This window comes from Ambystoma mexicanum, chromosome 8 (genome assembly GCF_040938575.1).
Source record: "Ambystoma mexicanum isolate Mex_15411 chromosome 8, UKY_AmexF1_1, whole genome shotgun sequence".
Classification (NCBI taxonomy): domain Eukaryota; kingdom Metazoa; phylum Chordata; class Amphibia; order Caudata; family Ambystomatidae; genus Ambystoma; species Ambystoma mexicanum.
In genome coordinates this window covers 1,293,285,957-1,293,312,803 of record NC_090929.1, presented here as the reverse complement: position 1 = coordinate 1,293,312,803, position 26,847 = coordinate 1,293,285,957, and the positions used below count along the sequence as shown (strand labels likewise).

Sequence of the window (26,847 nt, the reverse complement as noted above, 5' to 3'; positions counted from 1 at the left end):
ATGAGATTTGATAACATTGGTGGTACCACTTTAGAATTGTATATATTTATCATTATTGACTTCCGAGTACAAAGTGCGTTATTGTGATCGTGTACATACCTTTGAATATTAATTATATAAAGACTGTTTTCAGTAATACAGTGTGTGGACATTCCTTTGTGGGGGTTCGGGGACTACACTGTACTTAAGAACCAGCCCGCATCACCTCCTGAGAAGCTAGGCCTTGATTGCTCGTCCATTGCTACTTTATATAGAATCTTGGCTGGGGTCCGCTGTGCCTCTCCTCTACCATATAGAGAGCGGAAGTACAGACACCCCCTACCAGTCTTTACAATTTGCATGTAGCTGTAGATGGGGGTGAGCCAGGTGGTGCATGTGAAGTTTGCTTGGTGGCGTTGTTGCGGGAGTGTCGTAGGCGGAATCTAGTGCCTAGTCTCTTGTTTCTAAGAAGGAGGGGGCAGGGTTGGTTTGGTGTGGGTTTCCTGGCGAAGTGTTCCAGCCACAGAGCTCGGTCATTAAGGTATTGGTTAATATGGTTACTGGAGTAGTGTAAACCTGCGGTGGTTGCTGCAGGGCTCATAGGATTCTGCACTATGCACTTTATAGCGACTGATGCACCTTAAAGTGGTCGATGTAGTTGATTATGCTTTCAGCACCTCACACTTTATAGCGATCTTTGCACCTTTCTGTTTGATTCCATACCCAGCAATACATTGCAAGTGGGGTTTCAAGTAGGAAAATGGAAATGCATGCCCAGACGGCATTAAAAAAAAAAAGAAAAAAGAAAAAAAGAGTGTGTTGTCGGCTGTGTAGTCATCATATGGGCATATGATAGATAGTGAAATTGGGACACATTGTATAACAAGCAGAAAACTGGTCTCCAGTCAACATTTATGGTGCAATTAGTACAGGAAGCCCACTGTTGATGTTAGCGTAAATAATGTGCTTTGGGTCTGACATATATGATGATGTGTCCAGTTATGCGTGTGCAGGACCTCTCTCATTGAATAATTGTTTAATTCTGGCTCATATGGCTCAGAAAAAGGCCTGTCTAAGCATCGAAGCCGCTTAAACTGGCTCCCGGCAAAAGCAAGACGAGTATTTTCACTTGAATATTTGTGCATTATGCCAATGTTTTGTCGCAGGTTGGAGTTACTGTCACCTTAGAACAGTGGTCTTCAAACTTTTTGACCCCGAGCCCCCCCTAAGAAAAATGTCTCCGGCCCAAGCCCCCCCTATAAACATGGTCTCCAAAATTGTACTCGGTTGTGAACGGTTATCGCGCGCTGGAGTAGAATGGTGCCCCTAACGAAGGAATGAATGCCAAACACCACGTTGTTTCAAAATCATTGCATGCAATGATTCAAATCAGATTAGAGGACAAATATTTGTGAACAAAGCATTCCGATTTTGCTACAATACAGAGGACTCAACTAAAAATAGTGTTGGATATTTATTTCACAAAAACGAAAACACCCAATATTGCTGTCCAGTAGTAACATTTGCTATGCAAGTGCTGTAACAATTTGTTTCTCAAGTACAACAACGTACTGTCAATGCTGTCACTTGCAAGTTGGGCAGTGGCATACTGGGTAGCAGGCTTGTGCCAGCGACATATTAAAAATTACATGGCTGTCACATACAACACGTAACCGAGGCAGAGGCAAGGGTAACACAGGCAGAGGCGAGGTTAATACAGGCAGAGGCGAGAGCAGAGCAGTTTCAGTCCCCCACTTGCCTCCATAGGTGTAATTTTAGAGGGGACAGGGGTGTTTGTCCCCCCCCACCCCAACTTTCATGGCACACCATTTTATCCCCATTCATTTAGCTGGGGAAACATTTCAGCAGATGTCATGTCCCCCCCAACATTTTCAGCAAAGGTACTCCACTGCTTGCCTCCTCTTCTCCATGGGGCATGGGGTGGGGGAGCGAAGCTGCAAAAATTGAGTTGTCCAAATTGCACACCACTTGTTAAGAAATAAATATAGTATTGCTTAAGGTGGTAAATACATTTTAGAAGTATAAATGTGCAGGGGAGAAGACAACAACCCTGGCACAAAAATTGTAAATACAAAAAAGTGACAAGAAATGGTCTCCAAGAATAAAAGATATTCCCGTGCCCTGCACACTAGGATACTTCTTCAGAGTAAATTCTCGAAAGAGGTAAGGATCATTAGAGCAGAGCGGTAATGATCATCACAATATGATAAATTTGAATGAAATATATCATACATTTTGTAAGGATTTTTAGGTAAATAATCAACTTCTTAGTGCTTCAAATCATTTGTAGATGGCTTCAAGAAGAAACAGAATTTATTCTGCTTTTCCCGCTCAAAGCGTTGCCTTCATCAACAGCATTACTATTCCATTTTTCAGAATCCCAAAACCTGCTCGCCTCCTCTCCCCATGCCCCTAATGTCGGGGGTTGCAGAGGGGAGAGGGGCGCAGGGGGGACCGGTGCTGCATTAATAATGCGGCTCCCCCATGGCAGATTGCTGGGCTCCAGCAATCTGCCATGGGGGAGCCGCGTTGTAAAAAACACCGGCAGGGCAGTTTCAGTCCCCTGCTCCCCTCTCCTACTCCGTGCCCCATGGAGGAGAGGAGGCGAGCGGGGGACCAAAACTGCTCTGCCGGTGCTGTATTAATAACGCAGCTCCCCCATGGCAGACAGCAATCTTCCATGGGGGAGCTGCATAATTAATACAGCACCGGCAGAGTAGTTTTGGTCCCCCGCTCGCCTCCTCTCCTCCATGCCCCCAATGTGGGGGGTTGCAGAGGGAGAGGGGCGCCTGGGAGACCGGTGCTGCATTAATAACGCGGCTCTCCCCATGAAAGATCTGGGCAATCTGCCATGGGGTAGCCGCGTTGTAAAAAACACCGGCAGGGCAGTTTCAGTCCCCTGCTCCCCTCTCCTCCTCCGTGCCCCATGGAGGAGAGGAGGTGAGCGGGGGACCAAAACAAAAAAAAAAGGGTTACTCTTCTTCTGCGCCAGGCATCACGCGCCCCCCCCAGGCATTGTGGTGCGCCCCCCAAGGGGGGCGCGTCCCACAGATTGAAGACCTCTGCCTTAGAATAACATTATGTTCAAAATGTATGCAATGCACTTAAATATGTAACCGGCACTGCGGGGCTTCATTGACACATACGCATAATATGCGGCAAGGCATGGTGGACCAATAGTGTATTTATACACTCGATAAAAGCAAATTAGATTCTCTAATTAGGATAACTAAAAGGGATCTGTAAGTCGGAGCATAGAGCACAGGCATGTTCAGGCACATTTATTTGTATTTATTCTCGTTGTGGCACTACCAGGCAAAGATGTCCGCCATGAGTTTTACTGCAAAGGGAGTGTCAATGGAGTCCATCTTCTATTTCGGACGAAAATGGTCGCCGTTTGCTCTGCATCATGTTTCAAAACACACTGGTTTCATGGGGACACATTGTTGTGATCAAGCAGCGAGGCAAGCCTCGAAACGCGTTAACGTCCCTAACGCGCATTTACACCATGCACTTTGGGAGTGCCAGAATTTGATGGCCTTTGTAGGGGAGGAGTGGTCCAAAAGACCCTCCTTGCCTACATCCCCTCCCCAGGTGAGGGCCATGGCTCATTGGGCGTCCCCTCAGACCACCCGGGCCCAGCTGGTTGGAGGGTTCACCTGCTGAAGACATTGCCCACACGTATTGAAATTAGCTAGGCCCAGAAACCATTTTGTCTATCAAAGATGGTGTGAGCTCAGCGCACAGTAGCGCGGCCCCCACCCTCAGAGAGTTTCAATTATCCCTGTCACCGCAGCACCCTGGCAGATCCGCTGTGAGTCCGTTCCCACGAACAAAACGGACATGAGCTAGCATAAGATACTAACACTGTAACATTTCACCGTCCACAGTGTATCACTGCTCCCAGAGTGACCCGGTCAGCGAGGCCTGGGTGATGGGAAGATCTGTAGAATGGTCATCCGATGAAAGCAGAAAAATACCCAAATACAAATGTCAAAAACTACTTTTAATACGTGTATTCTTTCCATAAAACTACTCCTACTAAAGAAACCTGTAAAATTGTGTAATGAGTGTAAGAAACGCATGTTTACATGACACCAGCAATGAAGGACCCACACCCCTGCAGGGGTGTGCAAATGATAAAAGCATTCCGGGGGATTATTCTCTATATGTATCATTGAAAACTGTACACCCCGCAGTCCCGCGCCATAACTGAACTAATGCTGCTAGAGTACACAAGAAGAAGAATGTAACCATGCAGAGGGCTCATGTGAAGGATGTGCGAGAATGCACTTGTCATGCGTGTATGTCTAAGCCCCTTATGTGCCGCCACCGTCACATATGGTGGCGGGTCATTTTCTATGTACTCCACCAACCTCAATACTACCTCACTTACTGCAAATGTATATGCATATAACTAAATACCGTAATTGTTAAAACATAGTGTACGAATAAGGTGCTCAGACTGGATATAATTGAGACACATCCAGCAAAGTGAAATGTATGTTTTCAAGTGATTCAAACAAATATTATAAAGTGTTCAAATGATTGTGATGTTTTCACCTCTAAAAGCCGGCAACACACGAGGAAGATACCTTTGTGAATATGTGCAAAGCCATTTCCCCTCCCACCCTGCGGAGACTGCCAAACATGAGAGCAGAGGCCCGAGCCGCGCTGCTCCACCTCCCCCAACCAGACTGGAGCCGCTTCAAAGATGTGTAGCCCCCTCCGCAGCACCCAAGGCCACGGCCCACCACCTGCATAATTTACAGCACAGCAGTAAACCTCTGCCTGAGCATACACTTCCAAAGGCGCCCCCTCGTAAACCCCACAACCCACCTGATCATCTTAGACTTATGGCCCTGTGCAATCAGGACACCCAACACTGTGGCAACACACAGCGGCACATTTATAACCACATCTAACAAGACAGGGAGGCATGTACCATCCGTCCCATGCCCTGAAGCTTAGCCCCTCAACCTATGGCTCCGGTCAACAGGACACTGGTAACCATGCCCTGACAAATGACCATCAGAACCCTCACAAGGTGCATTCTTCCTGTGTTGCATTAACCTGTAGAATAACCTATTGGAAGATTTACTAAAGAAGATAACATTGTAATGACTGAATGACTGCGGTGTGAATGGCCTAGGGCAAATTAGTCAGGAAAAGACATTCGTCTCTGACACTGGCCGCGATGGCACAACAACACCGCCCGGATGAACTCAGCCAACCTGCCAGGCCCAGCCCAACCCACGAGGCTGATCAGTGACGTCCTCCAGCCGAAGCCAACCGCATCGCAGCAGCACCTATAGTTAGTCATCGCCACCCAATCCCATTGAACTTGTGCCCCCTATAGTATGTAGGTTCTTATGACGTTTTTTGTAAATATATACGCCTGTCTTTGCTATTGTCAGACAGAGCGCTATCAGAGTTTGCAGAGTTCTTTGCATGCCCTATTCTGATTGATAAACTCCCATTTAAGCTCACCCGCACTCTGTCTTGGCTTTATTCCCGACTTGGGAGAGTCCGTCATTGTCTCTCATTGCGGGGAGGATCGTGCTGGCTGGGGACGCTCGCCTTCAGTGGTGACCCCGAAAGCGTGATTATTACTACTATTATTATTTTTTCCCGACCTAACATTACCGTCCCCTTTTGGCACGAGAATCTCCGGTCGAAAAGGGATACGCACGGTGAGCCGGCTCCGGGAGGCTGCCCGCCAACGGCGACCGGTACACTAAGAAGTGCGCACTCAAGAGAGAGAGGGTACGGGATCCCAGTTGAAAAATCCCTTTTGAGTACCGCTCGCCGGAGCCGGGGCTGACTGTTGAGCGGACGGCAACACTGCCTGGACGGACCCAGTTTCGGAGACTATAGGTTCAAGACGGGCACGTGAGTATTGAGTGCGAGCGATCGTAAAGGGAGTGGGGGAAGAAGTCTAGGACAGAGAACGAAGAGGGGGTACGCAGATCTACTAAGGATCATCCTAAAATTTCTTTGCTTTTTCTTTGCATATGGCCATTAGGATTAAGAGGTGAATAAGAGATAAAAGTGACGGGAACCTAGCTCCGAAAGGGGGTGGAAGGCGGCGCCGCATAGTGCTATCTTGACTAGTACTGGGAATATATGAAGAAGTGGATTATAAGATAAAAGTGTCTGGCAAAGGGGGACACGGAGAATATATTAGTGACTGCTATTTCTTCCTTCTTTTCTTTTCTTTAGGGTTGGGGGGGAAAATAAAAGTGAGATCAGTACAAAACGTTAGGGAGAAAGTAAAAAAAGAGAGAGTTTTACTAGAAGAGGGAAGAGCAGACCAATATATATATATGCGCATCCATATATCTGAATAGGACGGACAGGGACAGCCGGCTAGGGAGGAAAGGGAGGGCAGCTTGAATTGTGAATAGAGTGTTACAGAGAGGTGTGTGCACCTCGTATGCGTCAGAAGACAATTTGGTGCTGTGGGTGTGTAAAGTGGTTATAAATGTATAGTAATTGCATGGTCATGGTAAGTGTGGCCGGATAAAGCTTCTTGAAGGAAAAAATGACAAGGTGAAGTGAGTGTGTACCTTTTTGATTTCCGGGTTAATACTGTCAAAATCACTGATTGTTTGCTCTTGTATGTGCCCCCCCCCCCCAAAGAGAATAGAATAGAGACTGTGTACAGCCAGTTTTGTATTGCGCAGGCAGGGGGAAGAGCACAAAGGAGCCCATTATTGAATGTGAAGTAGAAAACGAAACCCATATTGGTAATAGATTTACATTGTAATTGTGGACACACAGAGACACACAAGTACTAGGAAAACACAAAGATGGGGGCCGAAACACCCTTATCACATATTTGTAAGAACCTACCAGGGTACGCAGAGCGAATTAAGAAATATCATGACCAATGGATAACAGAGCTGAAGGGAGAGGGGTTACCCCAGATATGGCCCGAGGGGGGGTCATTTGATAAAAGTGTTCTGGATATGGTGGCCACATGCATTTGTTTGAAATACAAGGGGAAGCAGTTGCACAATAGGAGGGAAATATCAGATCTCTGGAGGTTATTTGAAGAGATACCACCGCCTAAAGCACCAGCATTAAATCCTGACCTCCCATCCACCACTGACAATCCACTGATGATACAGAAAGATGCTAAAGAATCGTCAAATGTAGCGCCACCAATAGAGGTAATAAGCTTGTACCCGATATTAAACAAGCCTGTGCCCGCAGAAGGGTACAGTGACCCCACTTATGTGCCTCCCCCGACAACTACTACACCCCACCGGCCAACGGCACCCCCGCCATATGAAAGTACAAGGGAGCGAGCCCAGGCAAGTACACAAAGGGTGGACATAGAAAAGTTAACAGATGATTTACAATCAAGACTCTCAATAGCGAAAGATGAGCTCTCAAGGATAAAAGACATATGTGAACAAAGAGCACTTAATGCAGCAAGATCAGGGCGCACGTCTAGAGCGCCGAGTGAGAATAGAACACTTGAAGACGGGTGGAAAAAAGGTGAGATACTGTTCAGAATTGAGGAAGAACCGACACGAATAATCGAAGTAGGGACACGAGAGGGAGGTATTGATAATGAAGAAAGGCCTATAGGGGACAGAGAGGAACTACTATGTGATATAAGGGACGATTTAGAAGAAAGCGACAGGTTGAGCATGGCAATGGGAGGGGGAAGCGAAGCGGTGGATGGTACATGTTCAATGAGAACACTGGATGATGAGTGGACGGGGCGATTAAGGAACAGGGTGGGGAAAATGGCATCACTGGGAACATCAGCAGCCAAAACGGGTCCAGATGCAACGACAAAAGGAAGGCTACAGCTCCCATTGATACATAGGAGAGGAGGGAGGCCGAATTATATCCCATGGGCTCAGATGGATAAAGACAATTTATTAAAGCTATTGCCCCCGTTATCTAGAGGGGAAAGTAAGTGGATATACGCCTTTGAGAAACACACTGCCGGGGTACCCCTAGCAATAGGAGATGTGAAGAGCTTGCTCGTATCAGCAGTGGGGGATCAGGCTGATAGAGTATGGGTCAAGGCCGGTTTCCCGGGAGTAACATTAGACTGCGACCGCCACGACGGAGCCGCCTTTAACACAGTGCGTGCGAGGGTGTGGGATGCCTTGCGAGAAACGTTTCCAGATACGCCAGACTTACAGTCAGTAATGCAGTGTACATTGAATGACGGGGAGGAGGCTATGGATTATATTTTTCGGGTCCAAGAGATGTGGAGAGCAGAAACGGGCACGCCCTGGTATCAATCGACATCTTTATTTTACTTCATTATAAAAAGAGGGCTCCCAAAGGAGGTGCAAAAGGCGCTTGACAAAATAGCGGGCATTGAAGCGAAGGGATGGCCTGAGATTCAGAGCATAATAGTGCACCATTGTAAGCGAATAAAGGAAAGGGAGAAGGAGGTGGCGCAGAGGAGATTGGCAGACGAAGCAAAACTAGTGCAGACAAAGTTGGTGAAGGTCGCAGCGGCTGTAGCCGCACTCCCCCACAGCAGGGAGGGAGATGAGGAGGAGGAGGGGCTGATAGCCATACAAGGAAGGATGGCAACTAGTTGGGCTGGAGCAGGACAGCGGCAGTGGAATGAGCAGGAGACAGGCTGAGGGTCGCAGTGGCAGGAGTGGGCCCCTCGAGGAGGACAAGGTGGGTACAGGGGCCGAAGGGGTGGACCGGGGTACGGGGGGAATGGGAGGAAATGGATGGCAGGGCCCTAGAGGTGCACAAGGGAGTTGCTGGAACTGTGGAAGATGGGGGCATTACTCTAGGGAGTGCCGAGCCAGACCCAACAACGGGTTCCAAGAGGTAGAACAGTATGGCCATCCCCACCCGGGGAGCCCATATGGTCTTCCAATGGGACAACAACAACCGAGAAACCCAGGCCAAGGTAATAATGAGCAACAACCGGGGCACCAGTATAGAACACAGAACCACCCACAAAACAATGACAATATGCAGTACACGCCAGGCAACCATTTTGTGACAGCGGCAAACGGGTCCCCCGCACCAGCACCCTATGGCGGCGTATCAGTAGTTTCAGGGAGTGTCTTCAATCAAGGGGGGGCGATGAGACACCCCGCATAGGACAGCCCACAGAGAACACTTGCGTGTCCAGTTCTATCTACCACCTACGATGCAGCAGAGGAACCATTGGTAGGGGCGCAGATAGGAGACAAGCAGTTCATATTCATGGTGGATTCGGGAGCGGAGAAATCATGTATCCGGGAGGGCCGGTTCCCGTTATCTAACAGGAAGTTAGAGACGCAGGGGTTCTCTGGGGCTTTAATTGCTTACACAGAAGCATTGGATGTAACAGTGGGGGGTAAGACTGTAAAGACACCCTTACTGTATTATGAACACTCACCAATAAATTTATTACGGAGGGATCTCCTGAGTAAACTCAACATGACCATATCATTTACCGAGAGAGGAATAGTGTGTTCAACACCCGGAATATGCCCCTTGCGTGCAATGTTGGTAGTGCAAGCCTACACAACCACACAAGAAGTACGAGGGTTGCCGGAAAATGAGGAAATGTTTATTAAAGGGCTAAAGACATTGGCCCTCATAATTCCAGAGCTGAGAGGAATGGACTGGAGGATTCCAGCGGAGTTCCTCTTCCGCCCCATAGTGTGCCCCGACACAGCACCAGGATCAGTGGTATCATTAGACTTGCACGCTGTACAGGTATCGGCGAAAAGGATTGCTGTGATTGGATTAGATAGGGAAGGATGTGAGTGGCGTACAGTGCTGTGTACAAATGCCAACATCGCTGTAAGAGAGTTAACAGATGAGGATCTCTTTTCAGATGCAGAAGGGGATGGTGAAATAGTAATGGAAATAGCGATGCCCTGTGACATTTTGATTCAAGCCAGGGAAATCGCCGTCCAACTGATGGCAGTGGTGGGAGCACCGCCGTCATTCTTTGATGACGACATGAGGGTCGTACCAAATAATTTGTGGACAACAGGCCCCCATGATGTAGGGCTGTTGCATGGAGTACAACCTGTGGTAATAAAACTAAAGCAAGGAGCAATTTTACCCCGAGTGAAACAGTATCCATTGTCCCGTGAAGCTAAAGACGGGATAAAAGAGACAATAAATGCACTACTAGCACAAGGGATAATAGTGCCTTCAAACTCCCCATGTAACACATGTATTTATCCAATCAAAAAAGCAAAAGGAGGGTCTTGGAGGATGATACAGGATTTACGCCCCCTAAATGATGTAATTCAGAAAGAGTTCCCTTTGGTCCAGAACCCTGCATCAATATTATGCAGTATCCCAAAAACGGCATCACACTTCACAGTAGTAGACGTGAAAAACGCATTTTTCTCAATCCCCCTGGCTGAAGAGAGTAGATACCTGACAGCATTTACACTGGGGGGAAAGAGATATGAACACTGCAGATTACCACAGGGATACTGTGAGAGCCCAAGCATATTCAACCGCATATTGCATGAAGACTTGGGAAACCTATCAGTTGAGAGTACGATCATTCAGTACGTAGACGATTTACTAGTGTGTGCACAAGACGAAAAAACATGTAGAAAGGATTCAACAATGCTCCTGACTCTATTGGCCAATAAGGGGTACAAGGTAGACAAGGAGAAGCTACAGTACTGCCCGACAGCGGTCTTATACTTGGGACAGCTGATATCAAAAGATGGAAAAAGAATAATCCCCGACAGGATAGAAGCGATAAAATCAGTAGGAGAACCCACAACAGTGAAAGACATGCAGAAATTCTTGGGAATGTGCAACTATTGCCGAGCATGGATATTAGACTATGCAGCATACACGAGGCCCCTACTACAAGCACTCCAAGAAGCACAACAGGAAAATAAAAAAATAGAATGGTCAGAAGAAACGAGCGCGTCATTCCAATCATTAAAAGAGTTAATTTCAAGCGCTCCAGTGCTAGCAAATCCTGATTATGGACGCGAATTTTACCTATTCTCACACTGCAAGGGAACACTCATGACAGCTGTTCTGACACAAAAGACGTCCCTAGGACACAAGCCTTTGGCTTACTATAGTGGTACTTTAGATGCCGTGATGCAAGGCCATTTCGCGTGTGAGCAATCACTAGCTGCAGCCGCGTTCGCGATTGAAAAAAGTGCCACAATAGTAATGGGTTGCCCTGTGACATTGTTTGTGGAACATTCATTATTTGCAATCCTTGAGAGGTCAAAAAGCACACTGACAACACAGCGGGCAACAGCCTCTGAGATCATAGTGTCTAGCGCCAATATCCATGTGGTGAGATGCAAGACAGTGAACCCCGCAACATTCATTACAGAAGCATGCACACTAGAGGACATGCAGGACCACGATTGTGCAACTTACACAGGAGAAAGAGGGGAGGACACAGTGGTGTGTGAGAACGCTCTGAGCGAGGGGGAAGTGTACATCGTGGATGGGTCTGCATCGATTGATGTGGACACGGGAGAAAAGCATGTTGGTATGGCGGTGGTGAGGTTAGAAGACGGTGAGTATGAAACACTAGTACAGTACCGCCTCCCATCACATTACTCCGCACAAGCAGCATAACTGATTGCGCTCATAGAAGCACTACATGCAGCAAAGGGTTGCGCAGTGACAATATACACAGACTCAGCTTACATGACGACGACAGTACATGGAGGTCTAGCGAGATGGGGCGGAGGGGATTTCGACGGGCAGACGGAACGCCAGTACAGCATGCAGAATTGCTGAAAGAGTTAATTGAGGCCCTACAAAACCCTACTGCAGTAGCAATAGTGAAGTGCCAAGCACATACATCCAACACAGACGTTGTGTCTTTGGGAAACGCGGCAGCGGACGCTGCCGCCAAGGAGGCTTCCTATTTTCAGAAATATGAAGCAGGTGAGTACCTGCTGCAGCACAAGACAAACGAAGAGCTCCCAGAAGGCTACAACATGATGCCTATATCACATATACTAGAATTACAGGAAGGAGCAAGTGCAGACGAAAAATTGATGTGGACAAAACGAGGGTGCAGCAAGTTGGCAACAGACTTACTGTGGCGACAAAACAATTCAGGGAAAGTGGTTATGCCAATAAAGTTATTGGAAATTGCGTTTCAACAACTACACTTCCCTGCACACAATACCAAACAGCACATTGCAGCAGAAATACAGGAAGAATGGTTCATGCCCTGTCTCCAGGAGCACGTATCTCGATTAGCGATGGAGTGCACAACATGTCAGATCTACAATTCAGGAATGACATTACGCACGCTCCGGGGAACAATTCCAAAACCCATTGGCCCATTCAGAGAGCTGCATATTGATTACGCGGACATGGGGGAAAGGTGTAATGGCGCACAGTACATGATCGTGGTTGTATGCCCATTCTCAAGGTGGGTGGAAGCAGGACCATGTGCATGACCTGATGCCAAAAGCGCTGCAAAGTTCCTAGTGAGGGAAGTGTTCCCGCGCTGGGGAATTTGTGACGTGATTCGCTCAGATAATGGCACTCATTTTGTAAATGAGCTTTTCAAGGAAGTTACTACATTATTGGGAATAAAACATAAATTGTGTTCGATTTATCATCCTCAAAGTAATGGCGTAGTGGAAAAGATGAACGGACTGTTAAAAGGCAGGTTATCAAAACTATGCTTTTCATTGAAAAAGAATTGGATTTACTGCCTGCTCCTTGCGCTATTTGAGCTGAGGAATCAGCCAAGCAAAGACCACCATTTGTCCCCGCACGAGATCGTGACTGGGAGACGAATGTGCACAGCACACTCTCCACTGCTCGAACACTCAGATGCACACTGAAGCGCTGCGATATTGGGAGATGAGTTCACATATTATTTGAAGAAATTAACAAGGGCAGCGCGTGCAATATCGAAGCAGCTCTCTCCACCCTTCACTAGAGAGGAGGGAAACATAACAGGGTCTGTCACGGAGCCTGAGCAACAGCTACAGCTGATGCCGGGCGAATTGATTTATGTCAGGAGTTTTGTGCGTCGATGGAATGCTCCACGGTTCCATGGCCCATACGAGGTAGTGTTCCGCACGCCCACGGCAGTAAAAGTAAAGGGCCTGAAGTACTGGGTACACTTGACAGATGTACGAAAAGCATATAGTAATGTGCAAGGGGAGGTAGATGAGGAGGCACAGACAACAGCAAACGATGCAACTGAGCAGAATGTCTGAATATGAACTTGTGTATGTGTGTTAGTACTGGACCTGAATGGGAAAATGACTGATAAGTGTACTTGCATTATTTTTAAGATGTTACTGGAAAAAAAAAATAAAAAAAAGTTTTTTTTCTTTTGTATCTTGTGGACTTATGTGTAATTAATGAAGTGACCAAATGATGACGTGTTTACACCCTTGTCTGTGAATACCCTTCCCTGCCCTGCATCCCTACCCGCTTACATTCCCCGTCAATATATATTGGCACTGATAGTGCCAACAAAATGTTTACATGCATGCACTTAATGCACTTTTATATCTCGAACAGGAACTACCATGGCATCTAACGGGCAGCCTGCAACGGATAGAATTAGTAGAGTGAGAGAATTATTAAATGAGAGATGCAGATATTCGTATGAGTGTGGATTATCTGTGTGCATTACGTTGTTTTTTATAATAATGTTTGGCCTGGTTACATATTGGTTTGCAGCGTTCATCTCTATCGAGATGAACGAGGGGGGAGGGATTAACAGCACTACTGGGATTAACAGCACCACTGGGACCAATGCAACTGCAAGTGTCAATACGAGGGAAGGTGATTTTCTGGGATGGGACGGAACTAAACTTGTGTGGGGTTACTATACCACACCATCCAATGCTGTCATTTCAGAAAAGAAAGAGCCGCAGGGTGGAATGCAAAACAACACAGTGTCTCCACCAAAGATATCTAATTATAATGCTCGCAGTTTAAATGATCGAAACCCGTCTGCCATAGCGTGGTTGTATGATACCCCCACCAGCCAACCTGCCCCCATCTTAAAAAACAACCTGCAAGATAACGTCAGGGACGAGAAGGAAAAGATGCTAGCAGCACACGATATCTTATATGATGAATTATATGATGAATGGGCCAAGGGGGGCGGGAATGAGAAAGGGGGGTCTATTTTGTCCCTCGCCCAGGAGGCTGGGAAAAACATGAGGAACAAGAACAACAGACGAAAAAGAGACGCAGGGGGAAGAAGGTATGATGAGTACTATGGGTTAGGACTAGATAAAATGGAAGACCCACGACACCCCCACCAGACAAATAAATGGTATGCGGATATGAGTGCTACAGCTAAACAAACAACAAATGAGAGCTGTTATGTCTGCTCCCTCATTCCTCATGCTTCAGGTACACCCAAAGTATTGCTACCCAAAGAGTTGCCAATTATAGATGCCCAATGTCTCCTTCATCTCACGTTATGCAGGATTAAGAACACCTTCCAGGCACATGAAGTTACTTTTAGAATGCTGCAGAACGAGAAAACTTGCTATCCAAGGACGGCAGGGGTGGTATGTCAGGAAGAACCATTTTTTGTAATACAAGGGACACTTTTTTCAGATAACAAGTGGAAGGATGAAGAAGTAATGCGCAAAGCTGAAGCACTGAGAGGTGTGGCACCAGAGAAATTGCAGTGGATAGAAGAAACATGCACATCAGTATGGAAGGAACACATTTCAAAACTAACTTGGGTAACCGCCATTGAAAAACCCTTCAAACTACAGAGCGAAATAGACTATGAACTATGTTTCAAAGGAGCGGGGAAAACCTCCATGGGAACAAACAAGAACTGTAACAAGACCCTCACCATCCCAGATCTGAGAAAAGGGACAGCGGCCCTGATGGACACATACTGGGTATGCGGCAACCAGGCATACCTGCACCTTCCCCCGTCATGGAGTGGCAGCTGCTCAATGGCCACTCTGCAATCAACCCTAATGGTAATACCAGAAAGCCACATCGATGGGAGCAAAAAGACACAGGAACGCATACAACAGAGTGCAGCCCAGCCGACTGCGGAGCCACAAATTTATGTCCTGTCTTCCGGGAGCAAGGGAGAGGTGCTGACCCGTAACAGACGAGCATCAAACTACATATCAAAGGCATCATCAGAACTGTTGGCTCAGATCCCAGACAGATATCGATTATTCAGCTCAGCAGAAACATTCTTTGCCTCACTCATCTCAAGTGTCCAAGCAAGGGCAAACGCAAAATGGCTCCAGATAACACGTTGGGAATTGATTCAGCTGGCCAATGACACTGAAGAAGGGTTCAACGTAATAAAAGTGGAACTAAGGGCTTTACGGCTGATGACAATGCAAAACAGGTATGTCTTGGACCTGTTGACGGCGATGGATGGAGGTGTTTGCCGAAAAATTGGAAGTGCCTGCTGCACTTTCGTACCTTCCGAAGACGCAGAAAACGGCTCCCTGTCCCATGTGATCGAAGCAGTACACAAACTAGGAGAAAAAATGAAAATGGAAGGTGGAGCAAAAGACAGTACGTGGTTCGATAACATCTTCTCCTGGGTCCCCTCATGGCTTGGAACAACTGTAAATTTTTTGATGCCAGCTAGGGTGTTTCTCCTTTTAATTTTTTGCCTGTGCCAGGTGGGTCTTCGATGTTGTGCTAACGCAGTACCTAATGGTGCAATGATGATGGTGACAATGGGCAACACCCGGGGGACAATGCAAAACATGCAGGAGGTGCAGGTACAATCTGGAACTGATGATACACCAAGGTATCAACTAGTGCCCAGGTATCATGACAAGGATATCATAGACAAATTATGGCACACCACCATCAGAGAGCCCCGTGTATTAGAATGGTACCAGGAGGTATGGGTAGATTTGGCGGGTGATGGCGGATGTATATACCCGACTTGTACCCCAGATGAATATGCCAGAAGAGGGGAGAGCTTACGGGGGGTGTGCAGAGCATGGATGCCCATAAAAGGCACACCTGCATGGGATGAGGCAGTGATGGACGAAGCAGAATGTAGAAGGTTGGAGGACTTAAAGTATTCGTTACTTAAGTAACGAAAGGGGGGGAATGTAGGGGAGGAGTGGTCCAAAAGACCCTCCTTGCCTACATCCCCTCCCCAGGTGAGGGCCATGGCTCATTGGGCATCCCCTCAGACCACCCGGGCCCAGGTGGTTGGAGGGTTCACCTGCTGAAGACATTGCCCACACGTATTGAAATTAGCTAGGCCCAGAAACCATTTTGTCTATCAAAGATGGTGTGAGCTCAGCGCACAGTAGCGCGGCCCCCACCCTCGGAGAGTTTCAATTATCCCTGTCACCGCAGCACCCTGGCAGATCCGCTGTGAGTCCGTTCCCACGAACAAAACGGACATGAGCTAGCATAAGATACTAACACTGTAACATTTCACCGTCCACAGTGTATCACTGCTCCCAGAGTGACCCGGTCAGCGAGGCCTGGGTGATGGGAAGATCTGTAGAATGGTCATCCGATGAAAACATAAAAATACCCAAATACGAATATCAAAAACTACTTTTAATACGTGTATTCTTTCCATAAAACTACTCCTACTAAAGAAACCTGTAAAATTGTGTAATGATTTTAAGAAACGCATGTTTACATGACACCAGCAATGAAGGACCCACACCCCTGCAGGGGTGTGCAAATGATAAAAGCATTCCGGGGGATTATTCTCTATATGTATCATTGGAAACCGTACACCCCGCGGTCCCGCGCCATAACTGAACTAATGCTGCTAGAGTACACAAGAGGACGAATGTAACCATGCAGAGGGCTCATGTGAAGGATGTGCGAGAATGCACTTGTCATGCGTGTATGTCTAAGCCCCTTATGTGCCGCCACCATCACATACGGTGGCGGGTCATTTTCTATGTACTCCACCAACCTCAATACTACCTCACTTACTGCAAATGTATATGCATATAACTAAATACTGTAATTGTTAAAACATAGTGTACGAATAAGGTGCTCAGACTGGATATAATTGAGACACATCCAGCAAAGTGAAATGTATGTTTTCAAGTGATTCAAACAAATATTATAAAGTGTTCAAATGATTGTGATGTTTTCACCTCTAAAAGCCGGCAACACACGAGGAAGATACCTTTGTGAATATGTGCAAGGCCATTTCCCCTCCCACCCTGCGGAGACTGCCAAACATGAGAGCAGAGGCCCGCGCCGCGCTGCTCCACCTCCCCCAACCAGACTGGAGCCGCTTCAAAGATGTGTAGCCGCCTCCGCAGCACCCAAGGCCACGGCCCACCACCTGCATAATTTACAGCACAGCAGTAAACCTCTGCCTGAGCATACACTTCCAAAGGCGCCCCCTCGTAAACCCCACAACCCACCGGATCATCTTAGACTTATGGCCCTGTGCAATCAGGACACCCAACACTGTGGCAACACACAGCGGCACATTTATAACCACATCTAACAAGACAGGGAGGCATGTACCGTCCGTCCCATGCCCTGAAGCTTAGCCCCTCAACCTATGGCTCCGGTCAACAGGACACTGGTAACCATGCCCTGACGAATGACCATCAGACCCCTCACAAGGTGCATTCCTCCTGTGTTGCATTAACCTGTAGAATAACCTATTGGAAGATTTACTAAAGAAGATAACATTGTAATGACTGAATGACTGCGGTGTGCATGGCCTAGGGCAAATAAGTCAGGAAAAGACATTCGTCTCTGACATTGGCCGCGATGGCACAACAACACCGCCCGGATGAACTCAGCCAACCTGCCAGGCCCAGCCCAACCCACGAGGCTGACCAGTGACGTCCTCCAGCCAAAGCCAACCGCATCGCAGCAGCACCTATAGTTAGTCATCGCCACCCAATCCCATCGAACTTCTGCCCCCTATAGTATGTAGGTTCTTATGATGTTTTTTGTAAATATATACGCCTGTCTTTGCTATTGTCAGACAGAGCGCTCTCGAAGTTTGCAGAGTTCTTTGCATGCCCTATTCTGATTGATAAACTCCCATTTAAGCTCACCCGCACTCTGTCTTGGCTTTATTCCCGACTTGGGAGAGTCCGTCATTGTCTCTCATTGCGGGGAGGATCGTGCTGGCTGGGGACGCTCGCCTTCACCTTTTAATTTTTGTGCCATTTTGCAAGGCATTAATAAAGACGGTTATTTTTTTTTCTGCTGTCTGAATTTTGCTACTTTGATGTGAAGAGTGCTACTCATCCTGCCTGATGTTCATCAGTGCCCAGAAGATAGAGATATATACACACATATAAATATATATATACACACATGCCCTTTAGAACCTTAACTAAAAACCAAGCTATACATTTCGGGCACATGTATACGGTCCCAAAGGCAGTCAAAGGTTTAAATATCAGCTTTGCCGAGGGCTCAGTTCCCGTTGCCATCAACGACTCAATCTTGTCCTGCGTTATCTAGCACTAGCCAACCCTTTAGCCTGGGAAAATGTGAAATAGTAACTACAGAACTGCCCCGAATTCAGTCTGTTACTAAGGCAATAACAGTCTGGCTGATACATCTCGCTTTAATAGAAACAACTTTGGTTTCAGTGGCCAACTATCTGTTTTCTATTGTGGACCAAGGTGGTAAATAGGTCTAGGCTCTTCTTATTTGCCATGTAACTCTGGATACCCTTTAGTCAGATATCCCCTCCAGAGAAAGGTAGTCGAGTTGTCATGCCTATATTGGATTGATTTAAACCCACCTAAATAATGATATCCTTTCATATATCTCTTGCATGTATTGATGCTCAGAAACACAGCTCAAGTTTGGAATCCTAGCCGTTTGCATCTTCAAAAAAATGCGCATTCAGGCAAATTCTTGTTAAAATTACGTCTTAGCCGTTGACAGTATATTGTGGACTGTTTGTACGAGGAGAACAAAGTGGACACACTCATTTGATTAAGTTATAATGAAAATATGCACAACGTTTTTCGTGATGTACCACAGAGCATTAACAATGAAACAAAAATGTTAGATCAAATAAATCGTAATTTATCAAAAAAGGAATGTCACCGATTCCCACGAATAACAAAAGAAAAAGAAAACGTACTTTTCATCAGAAGTTAAATCGGATGGCGTTTCTTCATCAGCATTCTGTAAAAGCTTGTACACCTCATTCAAGTTTGTAGTTGTGTCCTTGCTGGAGGATTTGCTCTGCCACTGGCTGCAATTATTTTAAGTGACAAATGTTATAAAAGGTGGAAGCAACGATTTCAAGCAGGGCAAATGAAAGGAATTACATGTGTTCACTTCCTGCACTTCACTATTTTTCAACGGCCCTGAAGGACATTTTTCTGGCCACAGAGCCCCTGCTTCCTGCACAAAACAAATGAAAACACATCGTCCACACACTCAAATACATTTAGGAATTATTACAAGTTGGGTAGTGCGGATATAATGCAGCAGTATGACCGTATACCAGCACATTACCTCACCGCCCAACTATGAGTTTGGCCTAAAGTTGGTGGATTCATCTCCAGCTATGAGCTGGAGGTAAATTCACCAGCTTTCTGCCAAATGTAGATGTAATCGAAAAAATGGGGACTTACACCGCCACCGCCACTTGTTATGCAGTGTTAATACCACCGGACCAAGGGGTGGTAACGGAAAAACAGCTTGGTGCTATCTAGGTGGATTTAGACCAGATAACACCAAACTCGTAATGAGCCCCACTGTCTCAGCCCACATCAAGCAGAGACGTTTTTATGGGAAGGCAAAAGGGGCACTTGCCCAGGGCCCCCACCTTGGAGTGGGGCCCCACAGGGTTGCATGATCTGAAGAAGAAGGTCCATTATTCGCCATTGCTCCCTTCTTTCCTTCCTGTGGGAATTATGTTAATTACATGCAATAGGCAATGGTTAAATGCTTATTGATAAATTGAGTGTCACAATGGTGCAGACAGTAGTTAGCTCAGTGTGTGAAGCACTCATTGCCGAGATATGTGTTCATATGCAAAATTAGAATATCACATTCCAGCAAGGCTGGCTGAGTCTTTCCTTTGTCTGAAGTTTATAAACCTGCCTGCATATGTACTTCGTTTTGCAGAGCAACACCTGCTATTATCAGCAAAGTACCTGCACCAGATAGGGGTTGCTATACAAACTATCATATCATTCGTATGGTGAAGGTCTAGAAATTGGTTTGTTCATATGGGGTGTTGTAAAACCTAGGCAATCGCCTCCAACGATGGCATAAACTGTTAGTCCAAGAGGTGAATAAGTATCCAAATTCAAGACTATGGAACGAAAGCGTTCATGCTTGTATCCTGGATTTGCCAGCAAACGATACAGTGATCCTGGTCAAATCATCTAATATATCTTACATTACTTTGCTGTCTTCTGTGAGGTTTGCCTTCTTGCATGCTGCTGGTATTGTTTAGCCCATTACCTGATCTTTCTCCTTATGTAAGCCATTTGGGTGGAAGGGTTGGTAGACAAGAGAGCGTACCAGATGTTGCAGGTCTCAGGCAAGCATATTTTAAGTTCTGCTTGTTTGACAAAAAAAACGGTTTGCTTCCTCTTTGGGCTGCTTCTCATTTCCGCCTTGTTGTCCCCTCCCCTTCTTGTGCCCAATCTCGTTTCCGATCTTTTTCTCTCATAGCACCATTGAATAGGAATACTCTCCCTCTCTCTCTCCGATCTATTACTGTTTACTCCACCTTTCCCACTTCCTTGCCCTCCCACTTACTTTCATTTGGTTAGCAAAGTCCTATCGCAATTTTTGAAATACTTTGTGTTTTTAAATATTGACTCTGTCTGCACTGTTTTTATGTTATGTAAAGTTCTTTGGTGTAAAGCTCCATATAAAATAAAATACAAATAAAATACAAAGAAATACTTATATACTTCTCTCAATGATGGAGGAAACGAAGCTAGAACCATTCCCATTTTTCATAACACCTTTCTATAATATTTTGTTTAAAAATGCTCATGTTTGGTAATGTGATGTGTGTACTTTCCAAGTCTGCTTTTATAAGATTGTTTTAGTTCATTTGTAATAACTGGAAAAGAAAGTGTTCAAATGCAGAAATTGCCGAGTGGCACACATCCCAGCTTCACCCCTTCACCTCTCAACCTTGTATTGCCTAACCTCTCAATATTGCCAGTCCCTAAACCTTTCAAAATTGTCAACCCTTCAGAGTGATTTCCTTCTTATGGTATGATCTTCATAAATGCATATTTATATCGCACACTACAGGCATTCGTTCCTTTGATATGTTATGGCAACACTATTTGAAAACCATATCCCACTTCTAATCTCAGTCTGTCTGGATAAAGACGCCTTCCTGGTAGCTTCTAACCTGCATCCACTATTTATGCTATGGTATGTGTAGCTTTCTCCTTCCCTCCAATTGGTCTCCTCTATCCATGCATGAGCACTTGTGCATTCTGAGAGGCAGATAATGTGAGTTCTCTGTCTATTATGTGTTACATGTACCTTTTACATATGGTCCTGCAGCTGCGTACCTTACTGGATGCTATTGATAAAACGTATCCTGCATTTACTAGAACAGTAACCTCTTTGTAGACTACTACTGTTGGTCTTCAAATGCTACTTCTTTATCATTCTGATTAGAGCAAGTATGAAGAAGGTAAGGGGACTCAAAGGGAGTAAAGGTGCTTATTATGTTGCGAGACAGCATATCAACCTATAGATTGTGAGCGCGACGGGTGGGTGGCGGGGGGGCACGACCAGTATTCTTTTTCCCTTAATTCCTTTATTTTATTGGAGGGGGGGCCCCAAAGATGTCTTTGCCCAGGGCCCCAAAAGTACTTAAGATGGCCGTGACATCAAGTCCAAATCTCTGTGCTCTCATTGAAAACCTCTAAAGACACCAAAAAACTGGCCTATCTGGCCACGAAACATTCCCTTCCTGATTCACCTACACCCTCGGCAAAGTCTCACAAGGCAAGCAAAAAGAAAGAAATGTGTAAATCCCAAAGTTTGAACAATCTCCTTTTTGTTATAAGAGGATATTAAAGCAGGCGTTCTTCTCTTTAGCTAATCAGAGATTGTGGAAGACACACACTGCCTACAGTAAAAGCCTGCATTATATGCTTCTCTTTTGTTCTGCTCAAAGCTTCCAGCTGTGTAGCCAATCAGCAAGCTTGGAATAGAGGCTCCGACTGGTGTAAAGGCTGCATTCCAGCTTCTGGTTGCGATGCGTCACTGGTCAAGGAGACCTGGACAAGCTGTGTCACAGGAAGTGCATGCGTGGCTGCCCTTTTTTCCCCATGCGGTAGCATTACAGTACTTACCTCATGGCTCTATTGTATGCTAAGTGACATTTGCCATCCTTAGAGTCCCTCGCCAATGGCTCTGGACCACTACTAACTTGGGCTGCGATCAATTGCCACACAAAAGTGTCTTCTGGTGCACTCTATAAGGCTTCACTGTGTTTTGTATAGGTAAGGAAACTGCCTGGCTGAAGCAACAATATGCCCTGAATAAAAACAAGTATTAGGCAAAGCATCAGTCATAACAGTTTATTAGTTTATCACTAGTTTTGATGAGGAGTGATAGTCCAGAGGCAACACGTTTGTCTTGGAAGCAAGACAATGCAGCGCAACACAGGTTCGATCACTAATGTGAATTAACGTATTAGAGTCATTGTGAAAGGAGTTTTTACCGAAAATATGTCAAATGTGTTTTCATGATTATGCAATTTAGCAAGATTTGAATTTGGTAGGCTGCGCTGCATTCGCGGTATTGTAACAAGGTAATCGGCCATACTTTAAATAGCATTACAGTTTGTGATTGTAGTTAAATTACGATCAGCTTGTTTTCTGTACCAGAGGGTGGAGGGAGATTGTTGCGCCTGGGACACAATAAATGAAATTAACCCTATCCATAATTGGAACCAAATACTAACAAACTTGATCATGTGATTCTTCTGTGATGTGGATTGTTTGTAAATTGCACTGAATATCTTGCCTGATTAATGACCCGATAGAATTAAAAAAAAGGGGAGTTATGCAAAGAAATAGACCTGCACACTTTGCTCAGGGTACTTCCGCTCAGAATGCATCAGTTTAACACAAAGCAAGAGTGTATTCGCCCTCTCTCTGTACTAACCAAACCTGCCCGCTGCTCTTTCAGATTCCCGACGAGCAACTGCACAGCAGGCAGATGGGACGGAGCACTGTATAAAACCTGTTAACATAACATGTTTTAAATGGCAGGAAATAGCTACTGGCTCCAGAGCTGCCCATGCTCGGTCACGGTGGAACACTGAAGCTGCAACAGAAACCGGCCCCAGAACACAGTGGGCAAGTCTTGTAATGAGGTGTTGCGGGACACCCCTGTCAGCAGCACTTCTTTGAACCAATTGATTGTATGTGGGAGTTAGGGGGACTAACTGCAGAGCTCACAGTTCTCACAGCCTCGCCATGCGACTGCAGGCAACTACCCACATCTCTCTAAAGTCTTGTTTGTTCAAAGACATGGAGTCAAGCATTTGTATACCTAGCAGTGTAAATATATGAATGAGCATTCAAATGCAACAGGACGGTTGGTTCTGGTTACATGTTATATGAAAATAACATGTCCATCGCATGCGTGCTAGATCATGAAACTGCAAGTTCATATACCTGGATGTATATTACAGATACTTGATGCTGCCCTTCCTCTGTGATGTCGACTGAAGGTGACGTCCTTGTGAAGAGACCTGAGGCAATATGCTGCCTTGGAGAAATTGAAGGTTCAAGATGGTGCCCTTCCCTGTCAATTTCAGTCTTTCATCAAAGTCTCAATTTCGGATACTCGTAGCATCAGCTGCAAATTATTTGCGCAGCAAAGGGACAGATGGGAGGTATCTCGGCTCCCAAGTCCGCACTGGTACCTAATGTTTGTTCTGCTGTGGGAACCCCACTGGAGCTGGTCTTTAGCAAAGGCTCAGAGCCCAAATTAGACAGGCTATTTTAAGGTCTTTACACAGTGCTTTTTAGGCCTCTGGCTATTTGCCTCTCCATGGTTCTTGGTTCTCCGGCTTTCCAAACCAACCTCTGACTCCTCCAGCGTGTCTTGCCACAACCTTATGCCTAGGAAACATCCTATCCATTCCTTACTTCCAACCATATCCTCATACTTTTCCTCCATCTTCATGATGCTTTGTCTCATGCCTCCCACGCCTGGCTTCCCCTTTGCCTCTTATCTCAGTCACCTCCACCTGCGCTTTTATTCTCTCATTAAGCTTCATTCCATCCAGTCATGAACCTTCTATAGGACGAATCTGCATGCTCAGAAGGATCAGGCCTGCAAAATTCCAGTTCTGGCGAGGTGTCAAGACCACTAGCCGACTGGTGAAAATCAAAGGTCTCTCATTTTGGATCCTTCCGAAATGAGCTCTTCTGGCACATTCTGAGTGCCAAATTGTAACCCAAAGGAGGGGAATCCTCTTCAGAGGGCTGTTGCTCCTCATAAATTGAAGAAATTGACTTAATTTTGCAACCGGTTTAAAGGCCTCGACAAAGTCGAAGTAGCCGTCAATGGCGTTAGAGACTGCTTCAGAAAATGGCGCTGGTTTACTCGGTATCGCCTTCGACTTCGGCGTCGAGAGGTCGGACTCCGATGGAGTCGACAAAGCAGTCGAGTGCTTTGATTTCTTCAGTGGTACCGAAGGAGGACTCGGTTCCCGAGTCGATACTCTCGTCGGGTCGAGAACTTTGACGTATTGACGGTTTTATGCACGGTTTCGAAGTAGTAGCCTTCCGACTCATCGGAAGGAGCGACGGGAGCATGGCTTTTGTGGGATTCTTTCGAGGGGGGTCGGGTCTTATCAAAAATACGCATCATCTCTGATCTAAAAGCATCCAACTTTCTTGGGAAATTAGATTTTGTCGGGCATCTGATTACATCAGTGGAGCAATCAGATGATGAAGAGGGAGAACTGTGTCATCTCATCTTCGCCTACTTTGAGAAAGCAGACAAAGACTGCCTCGATCAACTCCTCGATCAGGACCTGTTCGATTTTTTGTGCCGGGAGGAGTACCTATACTCGCCAGACTTTTTCTCTCTCTTCGAAGAAGACTTCAAAGCTACCCTCCCCAATGCCAGTTTACCTCTGCGCTCCCGGAGAGTGTTCTCGGTCATGGCTTGACAAGACCTGCAGTCATGGATACGGTGCCAGGAGCCCAGACACCAAAGGCAGACGCAGTGAGGATCTGTAATAGCTATTTTCAATCCGCAGTCATGGCATTTTTTTTTAAACCAGACTTTAGTGTTGAAGAAGTCGATATTGAAGACATTTTCATAACTCAGAGCGAAAGCTTTCGGAAAAACAGAACTGAAGCCAACAGGCGCTGCATGCTCCATTTATACTGACGATGACATTGATGCTCAACGGAGGCCCTCGAGGGACATTGTTACGACAGCATCGCATACAGCGACCTCTGCCGAGAATTATTTTTCCAAAGCAGCAAAGCTGATGTAATAGAACATCACAAGATGAGCAATACATGGGAGGACACGATCCATTCCAAGTGTGATATTTTGAAGACCACAGAAAATCGGGCAAAAAAAATTGCTTTTTTTTTTTTTTTACAGTGGCCTATGAGAGATTCGACCATCCGCACAGGAACAGTGCACTCGCCTGGGCTTTTTGTTTATTTAAAAGAATGAATAATGGGAGAACAACCTCCCAAAATATGTGGGGCCATTCCCGCACATATTTTCCAGGCTCAACGCACAGCAGGAAAATAGTCTTGTACCCTGGGAGGACAAAGCTTACTAGCGCTGCCCTCCTGTGTCATGTGTAGCTGACACTGGACATCTGTGGGTACATCAAAAGCCTTTGGCTGTGGGCAGACTGATTAGAATTTCAAGCCCCCATGGATTTGCATCTCCATTGTCAAACCTTGCTGGTGGCGGCAAATACTGATGAATGTTAATTAGCAGGCCTCAGGGAAGGCCTGGGTGCAGGAAGTGACAATGGAGACCAGACGCCAACATCTCTTTGTAATCCAATGTGTCAACTTGGTACTAACACCCCTCCTTGGTATGAAAGGGCAGTGAATGTCCTGCCTGGTCCACTCCTTTCAGAGCAGGGAAGTATGTGAATTGAATTGTAGAATATGAAAGTCTGCCTGCAACCCCATTCTTCAAAGGAGGCCCATGTTGTGATCAAGTGCTGCGTAGGGCTCAGTTAATTAGGGAGATACTTTGATGTACAGCAGGCAGGAAGATGCCATCCTTTCCCTGTCTGTTGGCAAGTGTCCTGGTTCTGACCTGAAGCATCACTGAAGATTGTTGGTGGAGACCCAGGACTAAGGTAGGCTTGGCCTACACCAATCCCTGGGCCCAGTTTGGCTTTAAAAGAGGGCTGAGCCACTCATTGATCAGATCATCTGAAGACTTCACAAGGAGTAAGAAGGACTCATTTGGACCCGAGCTGAAAGTACAGTCTACCTTACATCTTCCGCCAAGGAAGGAAGGCCAGGAGATCCAAGAGGGAAGCAAGATCCCTCCCCTAAACATCTCCCAGAGAACAGAGGGAGATACCGGACTCAGAGGACCTTTCCAGTAGCTACCAGAACCGGTACCCAGCCAGCACACAGCGTGCCCTGCTTGGTTCTGACAGCAAGCTTCCTAGGTGGGAAGTGCCAGAGAGTCTCTGGACAAAGGACAAGGCTGTTTCCAACTAATACCATCCTGAGCTTCGGCCATCCACCTTGAAAGGACACGAGCCCTCCGAAGAAGCTAGGAGTGCCACACAAGCACCATCCAGCATCCATCTTTTTAACGACAATTCCGAGACAGGCGAGTTCTCGAATCACATCCAGCTACACCGCTGACTGTTGTCACGCCGCAGTCACCAGAACCATCTGAGACGCCTCAAACTGCATTCCAGATCCCCCAACC

The 26,847-nt window shown here is 46.3% G+C and overlaps 1 protein-coding gene across 3 annotated transcripts in view; it reads right to left on the bottom strand.

Annotated features, from left to right (window-relative positions):
* The window catches only part of CFAP46 (cilia and flagella associated protein 46), a 2,698,259-nt gene that overhangs the window by 2,420,420 nt on the left and 250,992 nt on the right, over positions 1-26,847 (bottom strand). For all 3 annotated transcript variants that reach the window (XM_069611407.1, XM_069611408.1, XM_069611409.1), the window contains exon 9: positions 19,040-19,153. In XM_069611407.1, the coding sequence (XP_069467508.1) occupies positions 19,040-19,153 (114 nt within the window). The remainder of the gene's footprint in view (positions 1-19,039; positions 19,154-26,847) is intronic.